Raw genomic sequence first — 18,647 nt, 5'->3', positions numbered from 1 at the left:
CACAGTAGCGACAGCAACATAATTACGCGCGAGCGATAGGGATGGGTAGCTTGGGGTCATTGGACGGGATTCTACGTGCTCACGGACCAGGCTTTAGGGGAGGACAGGCCTGGTAGGAGGCACACGCACCTGCAGCGCCTTCTCTTGCAGCTGCTGCCATTGATTATGCAGCTGGTGGAGCCGCGCGGCGATCTCATCAGCGGCAAAGTGCCCTGCGTCGCGCAGGGCGGTGCCATCTCGCTCATGACGGCCTGGTACTTGTGTTCGATGGCTACTAAAGCCTGGTCCGTGAGCACGTAGAATCCTTTCCAATGACCCCAAGCTACCCATCCCTATCGCTCGCGCGTAATTACGTTGCTGTCGCGCTCGCACACTCACTGCGGGCGCCCGTCGCACAGTCGCGACAGCAACATAATTACGCGCGAGCGATAGGGATGGGTAGCTTGGGGTCATTGGACGGGATTCTACGTGCTCACGGACCAGGCTTTAGGGGAGGACAGGCCTGGTAGGAGGCACACGCACCTGCAGCGCCTTCTCTTGCAGCTGCTGCCATTGATTATGCAGCTGGTGGAGCCGCGCGGCGATCTCATCAGCGGCGAAGTGCCCTGCGTCACGTAACGCGGCGCCGGCCGCTCGCACCGCCTCCACGCGCGCCTCGTGCTGCGCCATCTCGCCCATGACGGCTTGGTGTTTCTTCATTAAGTTCTGAACGCCGATCAAGTCGCGGCCTAGCAGGAAGATAAAGGCAGTCGTAAATAAATGTGTAGAAGAAAGATGTGTTGGTACAATTTCTTTTTTATCATTATTAGTAATTTGTTATTACACAAATGTGTCCGTTTAGCCAAGATCTGCCAGTTAAATTTGAGGTTTAAATTGTTCTAAATAGAAATAAATAAAATTAAATTGAATATTGTGTCAAAATCAGCTGTACGTTTAAGTTTCACATTCTGTCAAAGTCCACTTTTGCATGCCGTGGCAGCCTGTAATTAAGATAGCACCTAGTCCTAAGACAAAATTATGTATGTAAACCCCTTTGCTTGAATTTGTGTCTGTCTTGTTGGTTGTCCTAATTAAATAAATAAATAAATAAATAAACAAATTACTAATAGTCCCGTTAGCCCCTCGTACTAAGCTAAATATGCTTGTATCACGAGTGAGCTCACCACAATAGTCGAGCGGCGGCGGAGACCGAACTCGCGTTCCCCGGATCACGCACGAGTCGGCGAGTCCGAACCCTTCATCGTTCGGCTATCGCGGCTTCAATGTAACCGATATTACAGTGAAACACCTCAACAAAAAGTCGCGGGAAGCCGCTGGATGCAGTAGGCCCATTATCACTAGTTATTGCTAAACTACACTCGGCATCAAATAAATCGCACCTCCCGCGACAAGCACTTATCAAACGTATGCATCCCCACTTCTCACCAACATTGGTACCATTTGAAAGCCTAGTTTTAAACTTCATTTCATTAAAGGAAAGGTTTTTACCCCAAAAATGTGTCTTTACAAGGATCCAGAGTCACTTCTTCAAAAAATAGGTAGTTACGCTATAATAGCCATTTTTTATGACTATAAAACTGTCAAGTTGGGATTAATCGCTATCCATCTGTTAAAGAGGACACGTGAGATCTTTATTTGGTTTTATAACCATAAAAATTGGTCTAATTGATCCCAAAGGTGAGCCCAAAGTGAGGTATATTTTCAAGTCACATTTATGGTATATGTTAATCATTTATTTAGAAATGAAATCTATTTTTCTTTAAGGATATTTATTGGGCTTTCAAATAACACCAATATTGTTGGGGCACCATGATTGTGTCAGAAGAAAATCTTTAAAGTTCGCGTCGCGGAAGGTGCGGTTTATTTGATGTTGAATGTATTATAAACTGACGGATATAAAACGCACCTCTGTTGGTGGAGGCTATGATGGGCTCCTTCTCGCGGATCCAGGCGGCCTCGTCGTCCAGGTCGCGGAACAGCTGCTGCGCCTGCAGCGAGTCCAAGAGGCGTCGCTTGCGGATCGCCATCGGCTTGTCCAGGGCCGTGTAGCGCCCGACCAGACCATCCTGAGAGAAAATAATAATAATCACATCAGCCATAGGACGTCCACTACTGAATATAGGTCTCCCCCAACGCTTTCCGTGTTGCCCGGTTGGTAGCCTATGTGCAGCACCTTCCTGCTACTTTTACAATGTCGTCGTTAAAATAAAAGTAGACGCGAAAAGATGTTATGGTCTTTGTAAATAAGAGCGTGTTTATTGCATACTTTTTCTAAAGTCTATTTAGGATGAGATTTTCTGCTGAAATATGCAACGCTACGTTTATGGCGCAGCGCAAAATTAATCGAACAGAAGTGCGAACATGAGAGGAAGTATGGGCGAAACACGGCGACTGAGTTTTTTCCGCCACTTCTTCTCAGTATCATGGGCTGATTATGTTGTCCGGAAGTGGTGCTAGGGCAAGCTATATTTTGGACGTGTATGTGTATATGACGCCCTGGAAAGGGCACAAGTACTGAACTACAACCGAACATGAAACAGCCTGTATATTGGAGGTACACTTACCCGCTTAGCCTTGATATTGTCGGCGTCGAAGTGTCCCTTCTCGATGAACTGCTCGGCCTGCGTGCGGATGGCGTCGATGCGCTCGGCGTGCGAGCTCACGTCCGCTTCCAACAGAGCGTGCTTCTTCTGCAAGTTCTGCACGCTGGTCAGGTCCTGAAAGAATATTGTGGATGTATTTGTTATTTTATAACGTTTCTAAAGAGAGAAAATTTGTATTTGGTTCAGTTCGAACCACAATATTAATAATTACGCATGTGTCCTGCTTGTGGAGAACTCTGAACACNTTCTTAAGAGCGTTGTCACATTTTTCATGCAGAAATCGAGAAATTGGCAGATTTCGAATTGATTTTAGTCATATAATTTATTGTTATAGATTCTTTTGACCTATATCATCGTAATTATCATACGTNGAGAGAAAATTTGTATTTGGTTCAGTTCGAACCACAATATTAATAATTACGCATGTGTCCTGCTTGTGGAGAACTCTGAACACAACCACGGTAATAATATCATACAGTATTGTAACTTCATATAAACAGACGAAACGAGCACTTTCTTTCGAAATTCAAATCTCGGTATGCGCTCGGTATGCAAAAGTCGGGGGTGTCGCGAATGTGCCGAATGGACGTCGGTGGCCAAGTGTTAAAAATGACAAAAGTGATTGAATTTGACTGACCGTCATTTACGGTCAAATTGGTCAAAAACTAGTCAAATTGTCATTTTCAGTCAGTTTGATTTGAAATGAAAATTATATTGTATTAAACCAGCTTTTGCCCACGACTTCGCTCGCCCGAAATTAACGTAAAAGATCATTATCATTATTTTAACCTATTCCATTTACAAAGTATTTTGTTTGTCTAACTAAATAAAAAATACAATCACAAAACTAGATAGAAATTCTAAGTAGGCAGATGTAATTAAAGTGGGTACTGTAGGTGGGCAGCCCTATTGCATGTTGTCATACTGTGACGTACCGCGCGACTGTTGACATTTATTTCAAAAATATGGCCGAGTTGGAATACTGTATGATATTACCGTGACACAACGATGGTATTTTGTGGAAGCTACAGTTGGAAAGAAAGTACCTCAGTACAGGCCTTACATCATCAGTAAGGCCGCGTTTCCACTAAGGCGGAGAGGAGTGGAGATGTGTCGGGCGAACTCGAGCGGAGCGGATGCCTCGCGTGCTGCTTCTCCCCGCGCGGCCGCGTCACGCACACCCGAAAACGTCATACGATTCGTAGACAGCAATAAACTGACAGCTACGCACATCTCCTCTCCTCTCTGCGCTCGTCTCGTCTCCGCTCCGCTTTAGTGGAAACCGAGCCTAACGCTACAACTGTCAACTTCTGCACCGCCGGTACTGCCTTGCAATAGACACAGGCTTGCTGCCTTGCTCGTTACCTTGCCGTAGTCCTCGCTGAGCAGCTGGCCCTCGACCTCGGACAGCCAGAGCTCGACGTCCTCGACGGCGCGGTTGTACTGCTGCTGCTGCGCTGTAGTAGAGACAAACGGCGCACGTTACCTTGCGCTACCTGCTACAGTGACAGGCTCACCTTGCCGTAGTCCTCGCTGAGCAGCTGGCCCTCGACCTCGGACAGCCACAGCTCGACGTCCTCGACGGCGCGGTTGTACTGCTGCTGCTGCGCCGCCTCCTGCAGCTTGCTGCCCTTCAGCTCCGACGCCAGCACCAGCCGCTCCCAAAGACCAGCCAGCTCCTCTACGCGAGACTCGATTTGCGCTGTCAAGGAAATTACAGCGTTAGTATACAATAATGTTGATCATTAAATTTAAAAGTTACATGGCGAAATACGATTTGAGCTGGATGTGAGAGAAATTAATAAAACTTATGTGTTACATGCGGTTGGTTGACTTGCAATTACTGCTCACAGTGGCCTGAAACTTCTGCATATATTGGCCGGCAACTTCTGGTCATAATGGCGTGCAAATCCTACTTGCGGTGGCCTAAACTCCTACACAAATTGGCCTGTAACACAAAATATAACAGAAGGTAAACTCCATACTAAGCGCGTTCGAGCCACGCACACATAGACACCGCTCACGTACGTGTTATTAAGACTGTCTTGGACGAATGCGAAGCGCGACTGCGTTCGCTTGAGTGACGCTGCTCACGCGTTCCTAAAATTATTTTGTTTGTGCGAAAATTAGTGAACAACAAAAAAGGGGTATTATAACATTTGTTAAGTAGACGGTTGCTTACACTCAACATTAAAAACTAAATTTTCGTTTTTGAAACTAACGGTTGATTCCGGGAGGTAAGTAAGGTATTTATTTGTATTTCAATAGTTCGTTTAACGTTGACAAATTGAAAGCCAACTCAATTATTAGGAATATCGAATTGTTTTAGAGAGGTTTTAGGAATTATTGGATAATAGTATCAACCACTCAACTAAATACTACTTCCTTCTCGTGTATTTGTTTGCAAACTATTACTATAATAACGTACTAAATATAACTGTATAAGTATACGTGGATATCTGTTATTGTCTTTCTTCCAGAGTATTAAGAGTAACATTTTTCTATCATAACGAAATAAACGCAACACATGACAAGACAACCCTAGCGCGACGGCCGAGCGTGCGAGCGAGAGAGGTATGCAAAGCGAGGTACATACATGAGTTTACCTTCTGTTATATTTTGTGCCTGTAACGTCTGCTCGTAATGGCATGAAACTCCTGCACAGTGGCCTGCAACTACTGCACGCAATGATCCGCAAATCCTGCTCGCAGTAACCGGCAAATCCTGCTGGCAGTGACCTACAACTTCTGCACACAGTAGTCTGCTACTTGCTCGCGGTAGCCTACAACTCATGCTGTCGGTGGCCTGCAACTACTGCTAACACTCACGTTTGGCGAAGTGGTCCTGCTCCAATAGCCGCTGGCCACTGGCGGTTATATCAGCAACGCGCGGGCGGTTGGCCTGCAGCTCCTGCTCGAAGTTGCCGTGCTTCTGAACCTTGCCGTTCAGGTTGGTCGGGTCCAGGTACGAGTCGTCTGTTGCGAACTTCAGCTTCTCGTTGATCCATCCTGGAGGACAAACATCATAATTAAGTTTGCATTTAACAAGTGTCAATTTTTGAATGATCAAACGAACTTACCAAGTGAAGTTCGATCTAAATTATNTAAATCTCGGAGGCGAAAGCAGGATAATTATAGTTACTTTTGTTAAGCCTCAATGTAACCTTGTTGGTGTTCAAATAAATAAATAAATAAAAATATGCAGGTGTTACAGTCGACTTTATTTACAATTTTTTTTATAAAGAATATGAGTGATTTGTATTGCACTAATTACTAGTCCCGTTAGCCTCTCATACTAAGCTAAATATGCTTGTTACAAGAGAGCTCACTACAATAGTCGAGCCGCGGCGGGGTTCGAACCCGCGTTCCTCGGATGACGAGTCGGCCAGTCCGACCCCTTCACTGTTCGGCTATCATTTAAGCACTAATTTCATATCGTTCGTTCGTTCGTTTCAGTCGAAAAACGTCCACTGCTGGACAAAGGCCTCCCCCAAGGATTTCCACGAAGACCGATCCTGCGCCGCTCGCATCCAGGCACCTCCCGCGACCTTCACCAGATCGTCGGTCCACCTAGTGGGAGGCCTGCCCTCTGCATAATTTTTAATGTTTAAGTAATTCAAAGGACCGAATCAAGGTCTTTAGAGTTTATTGCAGGCAGATTGAATCAAGTCTTCCTTTATAATGAGTTCATTATTTACCCTTAGTCTCATCGCAGTCGCGTTCAAACTGCTGGTACTTGTACGCGTCTTCAAGCAGAGCGCGGCGCTGATTCGACTTCTCCAGGAGAGCGGCGCGACGTTCCAGTAACTAAAAAAATATCAGAGTTTAAATTAACAATATTTTATACACAATTTGAAATCATCAAACAGTACAGAAGAGATCGCTTCATAGCGATAAGACCGCCTGTTTGTATTTGTCCATGTATTTTTTTTATTTGTTCTTGTATTTGTTGTGGTGTGCAAATAATGTGTTCTTATTTTATTTATTTATTTTTAAAGTATCTTAAGTAGTTGTAAAACCGGGTCTTCAGCGCGTTTTGCCCTACACAATCAACAAAAACACGTCAACATTCAACATTTTTTGAATGTTGAGATGTTTTTGTTGAATGTGTAGGACTTAATAGGCGCTATTTTGACTTACCATCTCGCGTCTCTGGGCGACGTCGTCGGCAGCATAGTGTTGCCCTTCGATGAGCTTGGACGCGAACTCGTCCAGCGCCTTGATCTTTTCTTCCTGAGCCGCCAGGGACTTCTCGAAATCTTCGTGCTTCTTAAGCAAAGCCTCCACCGAGTCTAGCGAGTCACCCACATCTTCGTTTGCTAGGAACGCCTGTGAGAATAGATTTTTAGTATTAGCTACTAACTTATCACCCATTTTTTGTTTTGATTATATTTTTGTAATTCACTTAGGAATTGTGTCACAACCTGATCTTCCATGATACAGTAAAGCTGTGAAGTAAATGTTACAAGTGAGTAATGCTAGTATGGGATTACATTTTTTGCGTCTTATACGCGTTGAGTACATGCTCAGCTGTGCACTCAAGCATTCGGAACTCGATATCAATAAATAATTGTACATAGATCACATTGGTCAAGTGAATTTCGAATGCCATTCTTATAAGCATTGGTTCCAACATCCTTTTTTGACCATTTATAATCCGTAATGTATGTATCACAAAGTAATATATTTTTTTAATTATAATAATAATAGGTTTATTTCAGACCATTATGATCCATACAGAGTTGTGTTAGTAACAATTTTATACTTAAAATAATTCTTCATCCAAATCTGTTTTACATATAAAATGTGTACTACTATGTAGGTATAGTTCTTATTGAAATAAGTGAGATGAGATAGTGAGTACTAGTGAAAGCTGCGGTGCCGATCAAATGCGGCCCATGTCGGCCATTTGGTGTAGTGGTTTGAAACGGACTACTATTCCGGAGGTAGCGGGTTCGATTCTCGCACAGTACAAACATTTGTGTGCATGAACATATTTGTTTGTATTGGACTGGGTATTTTCTATGTATAATAAGTATGTATTTACAAAAAAAAGTATTTAAGTATGTTTATATCCGTTGTCTAGTACCCATAGTACAAGTTTTGCTTAGTTTGGGACTAGAAGCGCAGTGTAACATGTCTAAGGATATTTATCTAGAATGGTGTAAAGGCTGCCCTACTCTCAAAACCATAGACATCACCTCCTGCTTGTGCATCCAGGCGTCGGCCTGCTCGGTGTCGCGGTAGAACAGCTGCAGGTCCATGCACTGCAGGTACAGCACGCGGCGCTGGTCCCACAGCGCGTGCAGCGCGTGCGAGTCGCGCTCCAGCGCTGCAAGCGCCGCGTCCACCTCGTCTGCGCCGCGGTGCCCGCCTTCGACCAGCGCGCGACCGGCCGCCACGCATGCGCGGATGACGTCTTCGCGAGCGTCCATCTCGCCCTGGGAAGTGATAATACACGTTACTCTCTTCCAATAATTCCAGCAATAGTGCTGTAATGAAAAGCCTATCGTGATCTCGATCTTTGATCTTTCGGAGACTTTTAGGCCTAGTTCAGACACGGTGGAATCCGCGTGGTTGCTGGGCAGTTCTCGGACAGTTTGCATCGAACCGGTGCGGTTACCGCCTCAGTACCTCGCCAATGAGAACCACTCGGTTACCGCGCGTATCTGTAAAAGGCCTCAATCCATCGTGACAAGTCTATCAAAAACTAAACTAAGGTTCGTTTTTATTTTATTGCACGCATCTGTTGTTTATGATGAAGTAATAAGTAGACGACAGACGATCACCATCTTATTTTTTGAGATTTAATAAACAGATTATGCTGCACGGCCAACTACACAAACATGGCAGTTATAGTCTTTTTCACCTAAGATGATTCGTATGACGTTTCGAGTTTGAAAGTTATAGAGATGTCACATAACTAAACCATAGCGATTTATCTATCGATTTTTTTCTAAGAGTTAGTAAAACCTACTTTTAGAGAAATATTTTGTATAGGTGTTATTTAACAAAAAACATGTTTTTTTAATTACGAATATTATTTCAACAATTTTTTATTGATAATATTCAAATTCCATGGACTTCGTGTTCAAAAAACGATTCCTAATAAGTACTGGTTCTGATTCTTTAAATTAAAAACTATTAATTTATTTTCAATGCGTTTATTAAAGTCAACAATCGAAAAATATCGTTGATTATTGTGATGTTTTTAATAACTAAGTATTCACTGCAATCGATTAATGAATCGCGGAAATAATCGATTTTGGTATACATCAAATACCTCAGCACTAAATCTATTCCATTTCACACATTGCGTACATTAAATAAAAAATATTTTTACATCGTATTAAATCGAAATATAATCAGTAAACTCAGATTTTACTATGTATTTCAAGACAAGTAGTTAATTTTTGATTATTATATTGCTAATAAAATACAAATATTTTTTCAAAAATATTCTGCATAATGTAGTATGCGTAATATGGATAACCTTGATGTGTCATACGGATCATCTTAGGTGAAATGAACTATAGTGTGCCGTACCAAAGGACAATAAGGATGGCAAGAATCGTGACCTCTTGACACAACGGGCTCGGTCTCGGCCTAGCTGTTATTAGCTGTTCACAAACATATCTTGTACTCTAATAACTAGGCCAGTAGAATTAAACACAAAAATTGATTAAATCGGAAATAATTCCTTCAAAAGATTTTTTTGCTTTAATGGCTTCATTGGTTGCCCATTAAGACTCTCCTAAGTTTTCGACTTCGACGGAGTTGTGCTTAAGTGGTGGGGGCCCCCGAAAGCAGCGTTTTTTCGNTCATGAAGACCACTTTTTGATAGGGTAAGTCCTTTACGCGGTATAACCGGAAAACCGTAAAAATGCCTCTTTCGGGGGCCCCCACCACTTAAGCACAACTCCGTCGAAGTCGAAAACTTAGGAGAATCTTAATGGGCAACCAATGAAGCCATTAAAACAATAAAATCTTTTGTAGGAATTATTTCCGATTTAAAAGCTAATTCTACTGGACTAAACAGTAGTCGTAAGGTCCACAATACCTTGTGTTCCTGGTGGCGCTCCAGCAGCGCTTCAGCACCGGGCACGTCCTTGGCCAGGTCGTCGGCGGCGATGAGCGCGCGGATGTCGCTCATCCACGACGCCAGGTCGCGGTAGTCGGCCAGGAAGCGGTGGAGAGCGTACGACGACTCCAGTTCAGAGCGGCGTTCCTGAAAAATTTAATATATCTTTTAGTATCGTTAAAATATAGCCTCTAAACTCTACTCCATAAGTTGTTGTACATTGGGGTCTTAACTTGCCCAGGCACTTATGGATGGGTAGGCTTTTCCTACAAAAAAGTACATTGAACTTCACCAATCAGTTTGCAATTTTTTAAGAGCTGACGTTTGTTCCCTTTCACTTTCGGGCCGAGGGATGTTCCCAAAGCTAGTGCCCAGTAGGAAAAAGGGCCTCGCCGTAAAAGTGTCTTTGTCAACGTGTCAAGATGATACTGAGTGGGTGACCTTCTGGACAACATTTTCTTGTCTGTTGATGAATGTGCAATTGTGCATGCATGTATTCAAGTTGTCAATGAATGACTTTTTCATAGTTTGCTATTTTTTTATTCTTGTTCCCTTTCTCCTTCGGGCCTAGGTATGTTCCAGTGCCCATTGGGAAAAAGAGCCTTACCTAAAAGTGTGTTCAACATACCTTGGCCTTCTGCACCAGTTTCTGCCAAGCGAGCGTGATCTCGTCGCGCTTGGCGTGTATGGCCGGCGCGTGGTCGGCGTGGATGGCGGCCAAGCGCGCCGCTTCGCCGTCCAGGGTTGACACCTTGTCCTCCAGGGCCGCCAAGTCACGCTCCACGCCTTCATGCTTGCGCTGGAAAAATGATAGGGTGAAATCAGTTGCACAAAACAAAGACGATACAGGGTGTTCGGAAGAGTAAAGGTACAGCCATTTTGTAATAAAGTAAAGGTACAGCCATTTTGAGAATACAAATTAGGCGGTTTGTCCTATTCGGCCACCTTTTTTTTAATCGGATAAAAATCGAATATTTAGGTAAATGAGTTATCGAGCAAAATGGCAACGTTCTACTTTTGAATAAATACTGCTGAGCCGACAATGCCGGCCCGCAAATGTGTCGTGTGAAGTGTTTCAGAAAAACATTATCCGAAGTTTCGAATGTTGCCATCACTCTCAAGCGTGAAGCCAGCATGAGCGACGGTGACAGATAGATCCGAAACTACATAAACAGCATCGGTTCAACACCGAACCGTCCCAGCTATGACATTGCTACGAGGGAGCTAGTAGCTAATACTAGATTATTAGTTCCGATTTTTACCAAATTGGACAATCATATAAGTATGACATTTACAGGAAGGCGCTACTATCATTACTGGGTTATTAGTTCCCATGTTTGCCATCTGACGTTTGACTATATTGTTCTGTACCTGCAGCGTCTGCACGGTGGCGAGGTCGCGCCCGTAGTCGTCGGAGCCGAGCACGACGTCCTTCTCGGAGATCCAAGCGATGGTCTCGTCGGCGTCGCGGTTGAAGCGCTGGATCTCGTGCGCGCCGAACAAGCGCTCTTGACGCATGAGCGCCATTTGACGCAGGCGCTGCCACGCGTCGTTCAGTTCCTATGACAAAAAGATGATGGGAAATTGATGGAGATTAAGTTTATCTTAGCCTAGGCGCAGGCCACTGTCTTTTTGTTGGACGATAGTTGGGCCCGATTCTAATTTGTATGAAGAATCGGCCGATATTTAATCGGTGTAATGTGCGCACTTTCATGCATGTCCAAATGTCCATACTGATTTTCAGTCCGACTCAATTATCGGCCAACAAAAAATTTGTGGTTTGCGCCTAGGCTTACTGAGGCCTTTAATTAAAGGTGTCTTCAAAATTGCCGCACGGCGATCACGCTGCTATTTTATGTCATATTCTTAAACACTCGCGGGAATTTAACGCTGCAGCCGCTGCTGTTGAAGTAAACACTAACAGACCATGTACTACTACGATCAGATACTATTGTTTTGCTATTGTGTCTCGTTCGGAGTCTAAAAAAAAATAAAGTTGTACTAATATACTACTGCATTTGGAACTTTAAGAGCGTTTACGCCGTTTGGCGCAAAAACAGTACTTTTTCAACCCGTTACAATCATTTACCAGTTACATTACAAATATGTTATAGGCATAAATAATTAGGCAATTTCGTCGTCTAAATAGTTAGTTAAGAAAATATTTCGATTAGTATAGTATTTAAGAATTCTATCAAGATAAGTCCACACAGGTTTTCAAATTTCCACTTTAGCGTCAGTTTACAAGCTGAAATTTTTATAAAAATACTGTGCATGCATAACAAACATTTATATCCTATAGCATAGGTCCTTAGGCAAATAGTTAATTGAGAAAATTCTTAGATTTAAGCATTTTACAATAAGAAATCACAAATTCAAAGAACGCGAATTACCCAAAAATCAAAGTGAGTTTTACACCATTATTCTTCTTTAATTCAACATAAAAATAAATAGCTTAATATAATAAAATAACATCTTCTTTAAAATATTTACTTTGAAACGATATATTGTTATTGTTTTGCTATAAACATTTGAAAACTATTAAAAAACGCCGCGCGCGAATCATTTGCAATGATGCCCCTTGAAACGCCGCGCTTCGCGTAAACGCTCTTAAGGGCTAGTGTTAAAGTCTAAAATCAACTCACATCCTTCCTCTTGACGATGGTCTCCCGCTCGGGATGTCCCTCCAGTACTAAGCGCTCGGCCAGCTGGTTGACCTCGGTAACGCGGTACTCAACGTTATATTTTAAGGTGTGCTAACACTACTGCATTTGGAGATTTACGAGCTCATGTTAAAGTCTAAAATCAACTCACGTCCTTCCTCTTGACGATGGTCTCCCGCTCGGGATGTCCTTCCAGCACTAATCGTTCAGCCAGCTGGTTGACCTCGGTGACGCGGTACTCAACGTTATATTTAAAGGTGTGCTAACACACTACTGCATTTGGAGCTATACGGGCTAGTGTTAAAGACTAAAATCAACTCACGTCCTTCCTCTTGACGATGGTCTCCCGTTCCGGGTGTCCTTCCAGTACTAATCGTTCAGCCAGCTGGTTGACCTCGGTAACGCGGTACTCAACGTTATATTTAAAGGTGTGCTAACACTACTGCATTTGAAGCTTTACGGCCACGTANGACGCGGTACACCACGTTATATTCAACCATTGCATTTGGAACTTTAGGGGCTCGTGTTAAAGTCTAAAATCAACTCACGTCCTTCCTCTTGACGATGGTCTCCCTCTCGGGGTGTCCCTCCAGTACTAAACGCTCGGCTAGCTGGTTGACCTCGGTGACGCGGTACACCACGTTATATTCAACCATTGCATTTGGAACTTTAGGGGCTCGTATTAAAGTCTAAAATCAACTCACGTCCTTCCTCTTGACGATGGTCTCCCGTTCCGGGTGTCCCTCCAGCACCAATCTTTCAGCCAGCTGGTTGACCTCGGTGACGCGATACTCCTGCGCAGCCATGTCCTTTTGGAACTCGTCGAACTTGCGCTGCAGGACCTCCACGTGCTCCAGGTCAGATCCAAACTCGTCCGCGCACACGAATGTCTCCTGTAGGGCAAGGGTGTAAGGTTTATATTCGAACAACAAAACAACCTGTACGTAACACTTAGTCGGAAAATAAAATTTAATTGGAATGTAGCCTAAAGAAATTATTGGAGGTATTCAGGTTCAATTTTCTTGTGCAGGTATATGGTAGGTTCATTGACTATTATGGGACCCGGTTGCTAATGGATTTCAACTTTTAAAACTCACTCTTATTGAGGAAAAATGTTGTAAATTTTATTACAATACCTTGTGTATTTATGTTACTAAAAATAAACGATTTAAGGAACAATGAGAGACAGTTTATGTGTATGTAGTGCTGCTGTGCTGCTAATAAAATTATATTTGAAATGATTTGCCTAAATAGATAAGCCTATGTAGTCATTCATACAGTAGGTTCAGCCCACATCAATCTATTCTACTTGCGCCCACTGTAGTCATTTGGGGAATTAGATTTGACAAATTGCCATTTAGTAATGGACAGTAAAATTGCAAAGAGCTTTGACATAAAACCTGATTGCACGGTGACGCGACACTCTCACGATAATTTATAATTTGTGCGTATCCACATCTCTTTTTTACTAATATAGGTGTTTTCTATGTGAAGAAGTTAAAAAATAATAAAATGCCCTACGTAATCGCACACACCAATACGTAATAGGACACACCATCGTGTGAAGGATAGATTGCATTGCATTATTTCGCGTCGCGTCACTTTACGTCTAGTTCCGTCGGTTTTTGTCGCGGCCCATCGCTTTTGTGTCGCGGCCCATCGCATTGTGGCGCTTTAGGCCTTCCGCCCACTAGGCAGCCTGGTTGAGGCATGCAGTCAAGTGTTCATATACCGGATTGGCTGCCTCGTTCACTGGGTCGCTAAGTGTCGCATCCTGACGCTAACCTTATGTCGTGTCCCGTCGCTTACTTAGGACTAACGGTGACACTGGCGGATTGCAAGCGTTTTCTGGGCGGAACATCGGCGTGGCGCAGTACGCCGCAGCTCCGTAGCGAACACGCCGCGGCATTTTGCAAGTATTTTGGCGACCGCGGCGTACACCGCCAGTGTGGCAAGGCCCTTATTGCTGTATTACACTCAGCTCACCTTGCGGGTCCAATGACAGTTTACTTTCCCCCGGGACAAACTTGACCTTCATTGGTTAGGTTTTTGTGGCGGTCAAGCTGTAGATCCTGGCTACACAGGAGTTGCAGTGGTGGGAACGAGAGGTGGGAATAGTCCCGGTCAGCTCACCTTGTCGTGGATCCAGAACATGACCTCGTCGCAGTGGCGCAGGAACTGAACCAGCACCAGCGCCTGCTGCAGCTTCATGCCCTTCTCTGCCAGCCGCGACAGCAGCAGCTCCCACAGCCGGTGCAGCTCGTCCAGCCGCCGCCGGATGGTGTCGGCGGCGAAGTGCCCGGCGGCGATCATCTCGCTGCCGGTGTTGTCCAGCACCACGATCGCGTTGGAGTGCGCCGCGACCTCAGCCTCGAAGGCCTGGTGCTTCTGGATCTTGGCCTGTTGACAGTTTCAGTGCGTGTACAGATGATGGCATGAACATGTCTGGCATAATAGGGGCGATTTTTATTTCCCTATTATCTCTCTGTCTCCAATCAAACATAATGCAAGGCAGAGACAAATCAATAAACAAGTTAAAATAACATAATCCCTAACAAATTGTTACATTAACCTAAATCAAAACTTAATTACAACATTCACGTTACTTAGCATTCTATTAATATTAATTATGTCCTCAACTTATCTAGGTCAAGTTATTAGCGCAGATTATCTTATCTCATGCATGCTAATCATGAACTTGATATTCAATGTTCAGTCTGTGTTAGTTAAAAATAGAAATTCTGTAAGATTTGAATCATAATTTCCGAGTGTAAATTTTAATGTGTTCTGTGTAAGGCCCGGTTTCCACTAAAGCAGAGCGGAGCAGAGAAGTGTGTTGAATAACTAATCAGATTTAATTATTTCCACTTTTCATCTACGCGCCGCGCCGCCGCCGCTGTCAAATTCTATAGAAAATTTTCCCGACACTTCTCCACTCCGCTCCGCTTAAGTGGAAACCAGGCCTAAGTAAAAAATAAGTGTAAGGCTAAGAACTCACGGCGCGATTTTCACCCGCGCTCGCGGCGGCTGCGGGTAAAATCGCGCCGCACGCTAAGTCACTGCTGCAAAATGGTCGGGCGGTTTTCACGCGGGCGAAAGCCGCCTAGCGGGACCCGGTTAAACCGCGCCCGCTGCGGGCGAAAACCGTGTCGTGAGTTGTGCATTAGTTTTTACATAAGTATCTGCATTCTACAGAAGCTGCGGGCCCGCAATCGCTGCGGGGCGCAATGAGTTCTTAGCCTAAGATAGATACATAATAAAATTGCTGTGTAGACAAATATATTAAAAATATACCTGCAGGTTGGTGGGGTCTTTGTAGCTCTCATCGCTGGCGGCCTGCAGCTTCTCCTGGATCCAGGACTCCAGCTCGTCGGCGTCTCGCTTGAAGTACTGGAAGCGTCTGGAGTCTTCCAGCTTCTCGCGCTTGGCGCGCGCCTCTTGCTTGAAGTCCTCATATCGGTTCAGCACCTTTGGTAGACAAGCATATGATAAGTTTTGGAAAACAATTGTTCAATACTGTGGTAGAGATATTTTGTTACTTAAAAATACACTTGTTGACACTAAATGTTGGTTTACATGCATCAAATATTAGTCATGTACTATATCTTGTTGACATCATACTACAACCTTGATAAGATTACTCAAGGAATGCACATTGCACCCAAAGTAATTTTTCAATACATGGTATCCTGTGGCCTTATAAACTTCAACAACAACAAATTGCTGAGTTATGATCCTATCAAGAAATCGTTCTATCAAAATGACGCTTGTGAATATGAATTTACAACTGTTTTTCAATAGGACGACTTTTAAACGTCAACGAGATTTTGACTGTATCAAAATACGTGAATTAGGCCACTGTTGACTGTTGTTAATGTTGAGTTACCTTACAATAACTATTACATTTGGATATTCCTTATGTTAAATGTTTATTAAACACATTTAAGTTACTAAGAAATAATTTTTCAAACAAACCTGTTCACGGCGCTCCTGAATATCCTCGGCTGTCTCGAGGATCTTCACCTCCTTGGGTGGGGGAATCTGCTCCATGACGGATGCGTCGAATCAACTGTAACAATTTATTTTATTTAAAATATAACAAAATTATAAACTATTTTACAATCTATTCAAATTAACATTACCCTAATTTTTTCCTAATATGACGTATGTACTTTAAAAATTTAAGTCACAATTAAAGCTGTTGATCCTGGATCCGGATAGGGTCCAAACTTAATTTACAATCTATCCATGGGATATGGTCCATCAAAAAAAATATCTATCACTTTTTTTAGCATGTGAAATGGAAAACATTTCCCCTGGTACTTTCAAAATTGATATTACAGTTGAGGATGGCTAGTACACAAAAAAATCAGCACAAACATGTAAATTCAGTGTTACTATGTAATGCAGACTAAAATAACAGGAACAGCTGTATAATTTGAAAAAAAAGTCTTTATCTAATCAACCATTTGGCTCTATTCACATTCTGAGGTCAGACAGTACACTTGACAGTATTGTATGGGTGCTGACATCATGTGGCCTTGTTGTTGTGACTCATCAGTGGGAAAAAACTCCATAGCTAGAGATAATTCAGTTTTTTGGGAGTTGTTAGATAGTTCAGAATTCTTCAAGACTTTTTTTTCAGAGTTAAACACTGAAATATCCATGAGTATAATATTATGTACTAATTAATTGTTAATTAGAATTTTTATTTAATTCTCCATTACAGACTTATTAGATTCTAGAAAAATGTGAATGATGTTTAAATTAATACAGCATTATTATTGGATAATTATTTCATATTTTAATTAAATACAATGGATCAACTTGTTTGATGTAATGAGTCAATTAGTGTCAATTCAAATCTAATTAAGTTATCCAGCTATGTGAATCAATTGTCACATTTTTTGTTCTAATAATGAGAATACAGATAAAACCAATTTAATTGAATAATGAACATAACATGATAAACAGCAACAGTACAATTACTTACTTTTTGGTACTGTTTTACTATCTACTCTCTACTGCATCATTGCATCAGAGTTGGATATCATAATTAGTAATAACAGCCGGTTAAAGTTACTGCCTTCTCCCCAGTACCCACTGCACTCAGGTAATCAATACTTATGTAATTTAATCAAGCATGTATGTGCTCACATTAACACACTTATGTGCATGGGTGTGGCTTGGCAACTGCATTCTATCTAATTTAATGCATCCATGAAATTAATATTATGCTGAATAATCTTAAAAGATACTTTTAAAAATATAATAAAATACAATTTTGTAACCAATAAATTAATTCACTACATTGATTTAGAAAAACGTTGAAAATGTTTATTTCAATCAGCTGATTTGGTGACAATGGCATGAGAATTTACATTAATGAAAGAAATTAAATATTATAGGCAATAACATCTACTCTGCAGGAAATAAACAGGAATTCTAATCAAATTAAATGGGCTCACATACCTAATGTAGAAAGTAATCAATATTAAAAACAGCACTGCAGTATTTGTAATCAATATTCAGCAAGCACTATCAAGATACTGTGAAAATTATCAATAGATGGAAAGTAGTAGTTTTGACGCGGCGCTGTCGATTCGCGACGGTGCTCCAGATTCCACGCCTGGCACGCTCCAGCGCCTCCGCTCGGCACTCACACAGCTGCCGGCGGACCTATCTATGCAGTACCTACGCCGACCTCATACCCATTTCCCCTCTTATGTACAATGACGTAATGCTCCAAAATAAACCTAATAAGGATAACGGTGCAGGATAAATATAGACTTCCGCAGGACGTAACCCTTATGTGAACATATTAGCTAACGGATTCTAATAGGATTTTAAGACACAAAAGCTAACATTTTGATCAAATAATAAGAAAATAGAGAAATAACAGTCGGTGATATACATGGGTGTGTCATCTGATGATAAGAAATTCTAGTTTCACAAATCGATCACAATAAAACTAATACCTTCAATATTAAGCAAACTTACCTTTGTACGTTTTACACACCAAACTTAGCACAAAATTTCACTAAAAATACTTAATTTCATGGAAAATCGTTCGTTCGACATGCAGCCGCGTCACTTCGCCGTCACTAATGTTGCCATAATAAAAACATATAAAATAGATTGGTAATTTTCTGACATTACAAACGGTGATGAGAAATTGAAATTTTCTTTTTATCACAAACGTGTTTTATCTAGTAAAACTCTCAGTTTTTGGTTTCTTACATTAAAAATGGTAGATAATTATGGAAAACTCAAATCAGATAGAAAACTTACAGCATGCTTC

General features: G+C 42.3%; 1 protein-coding gene across 1 annotated transcript in view; it reads right to left on the bottom strand.

Moving 5' to 3' along the window:
- Positions 1 to 18,452, bottom strand: part of alpha-Spec (alpha spectrin) — a gene marked incomplete at its 3' end in the record, with an annotated part of 43,950 nt that extends 25,498 nt beyond the window's left edge. Inside the window, exons 1-17 of the mRNA XM_028305978.1 lie at positions 18,347 to 18,452; positions 16,322 to 16,415; positions 15,641 to 15,814; positions 14,480 to 14,746; positions 13,123 to 13,239; positions 12,669 to 12,740; positions 11,055 to 11,243; positions 10,312 to 10,482; positions 9,663 to 9,830; positions 7,804 to 8,043; positions 6,743 to 6,931; positions 6,301 to 6,409; positions 5,432 to 5,611; positions 4,121 to 4,305; positions 2,565 to 2,717; positions 1,907 to 2,066; positions 606 to 728 (exon numbers count right to left, since the gene is read on the bottom strand). Of these exons, the coding sequence (XP_028161779.1) occupies positions 606 to 728; positions 1,907 to 2,066; positions 2,565 to 2,717; positions 4,121 to 4,305; positions 5,432 to 5,611; positions 6,301 to 6,409; positions 6,743 to 6,931; positions 7,804 to 8,043; positions 9,663 to 9,830; positions 10,312 to 10,482; positions 11,055 to 11,243; positions 12,669 to 12,740; positions 13,123 to 13,239; positions 14,480 to 14,746; positions 15,641 to 15,814; positions 16,322 to 16,396 (2,572 nt within the window). The remainder of the gene's footprint in view (positions 1 to 605; positions 729 to 1,906; positions 2,067 to 2,564; positions 2,718 to 4,120; positions 4,306 to 5,431; positions 5,612 to 6,300; positions 6,410 to 6,742; positions 6,932 to 7,803; positions 8,044 to 9,662; positions 9,831 to 10,311; positions 10,483 to 11,054; positions 11,244 to 12,668; positions 12,741 to 13,122; positions 13,240 to 14,479; positions 14,747 to 15,640; positions 15,815 to 16,321; positions 16,416 to 18,346) is intronic.
- Positions 18,453 to 18,647: the final 195 nt, after the last annotated feature.

Source organism: Ostrinia furnacalis, unplaced genomic scaffold (assembly GCF_004193835.3).
Source record: "Ostrinia furnacalis isolate ACB-3 unplaced genomic scaffold, ASM419383v2 OfSCF0048, whole genome shotgun sequence".
Taxonomy (NCBI): Eukaryota; Metazoa; Arthropoda; class Insecta; order Lepidoptera; family Crambidae; genus Ostrinia; species Ostrinia furnacalis.
The sequence above is the reverse complement of the archived record's forward strand: the minus strand, read 5'-3'. Positions and strand labels throughout refer to the sequence as shown.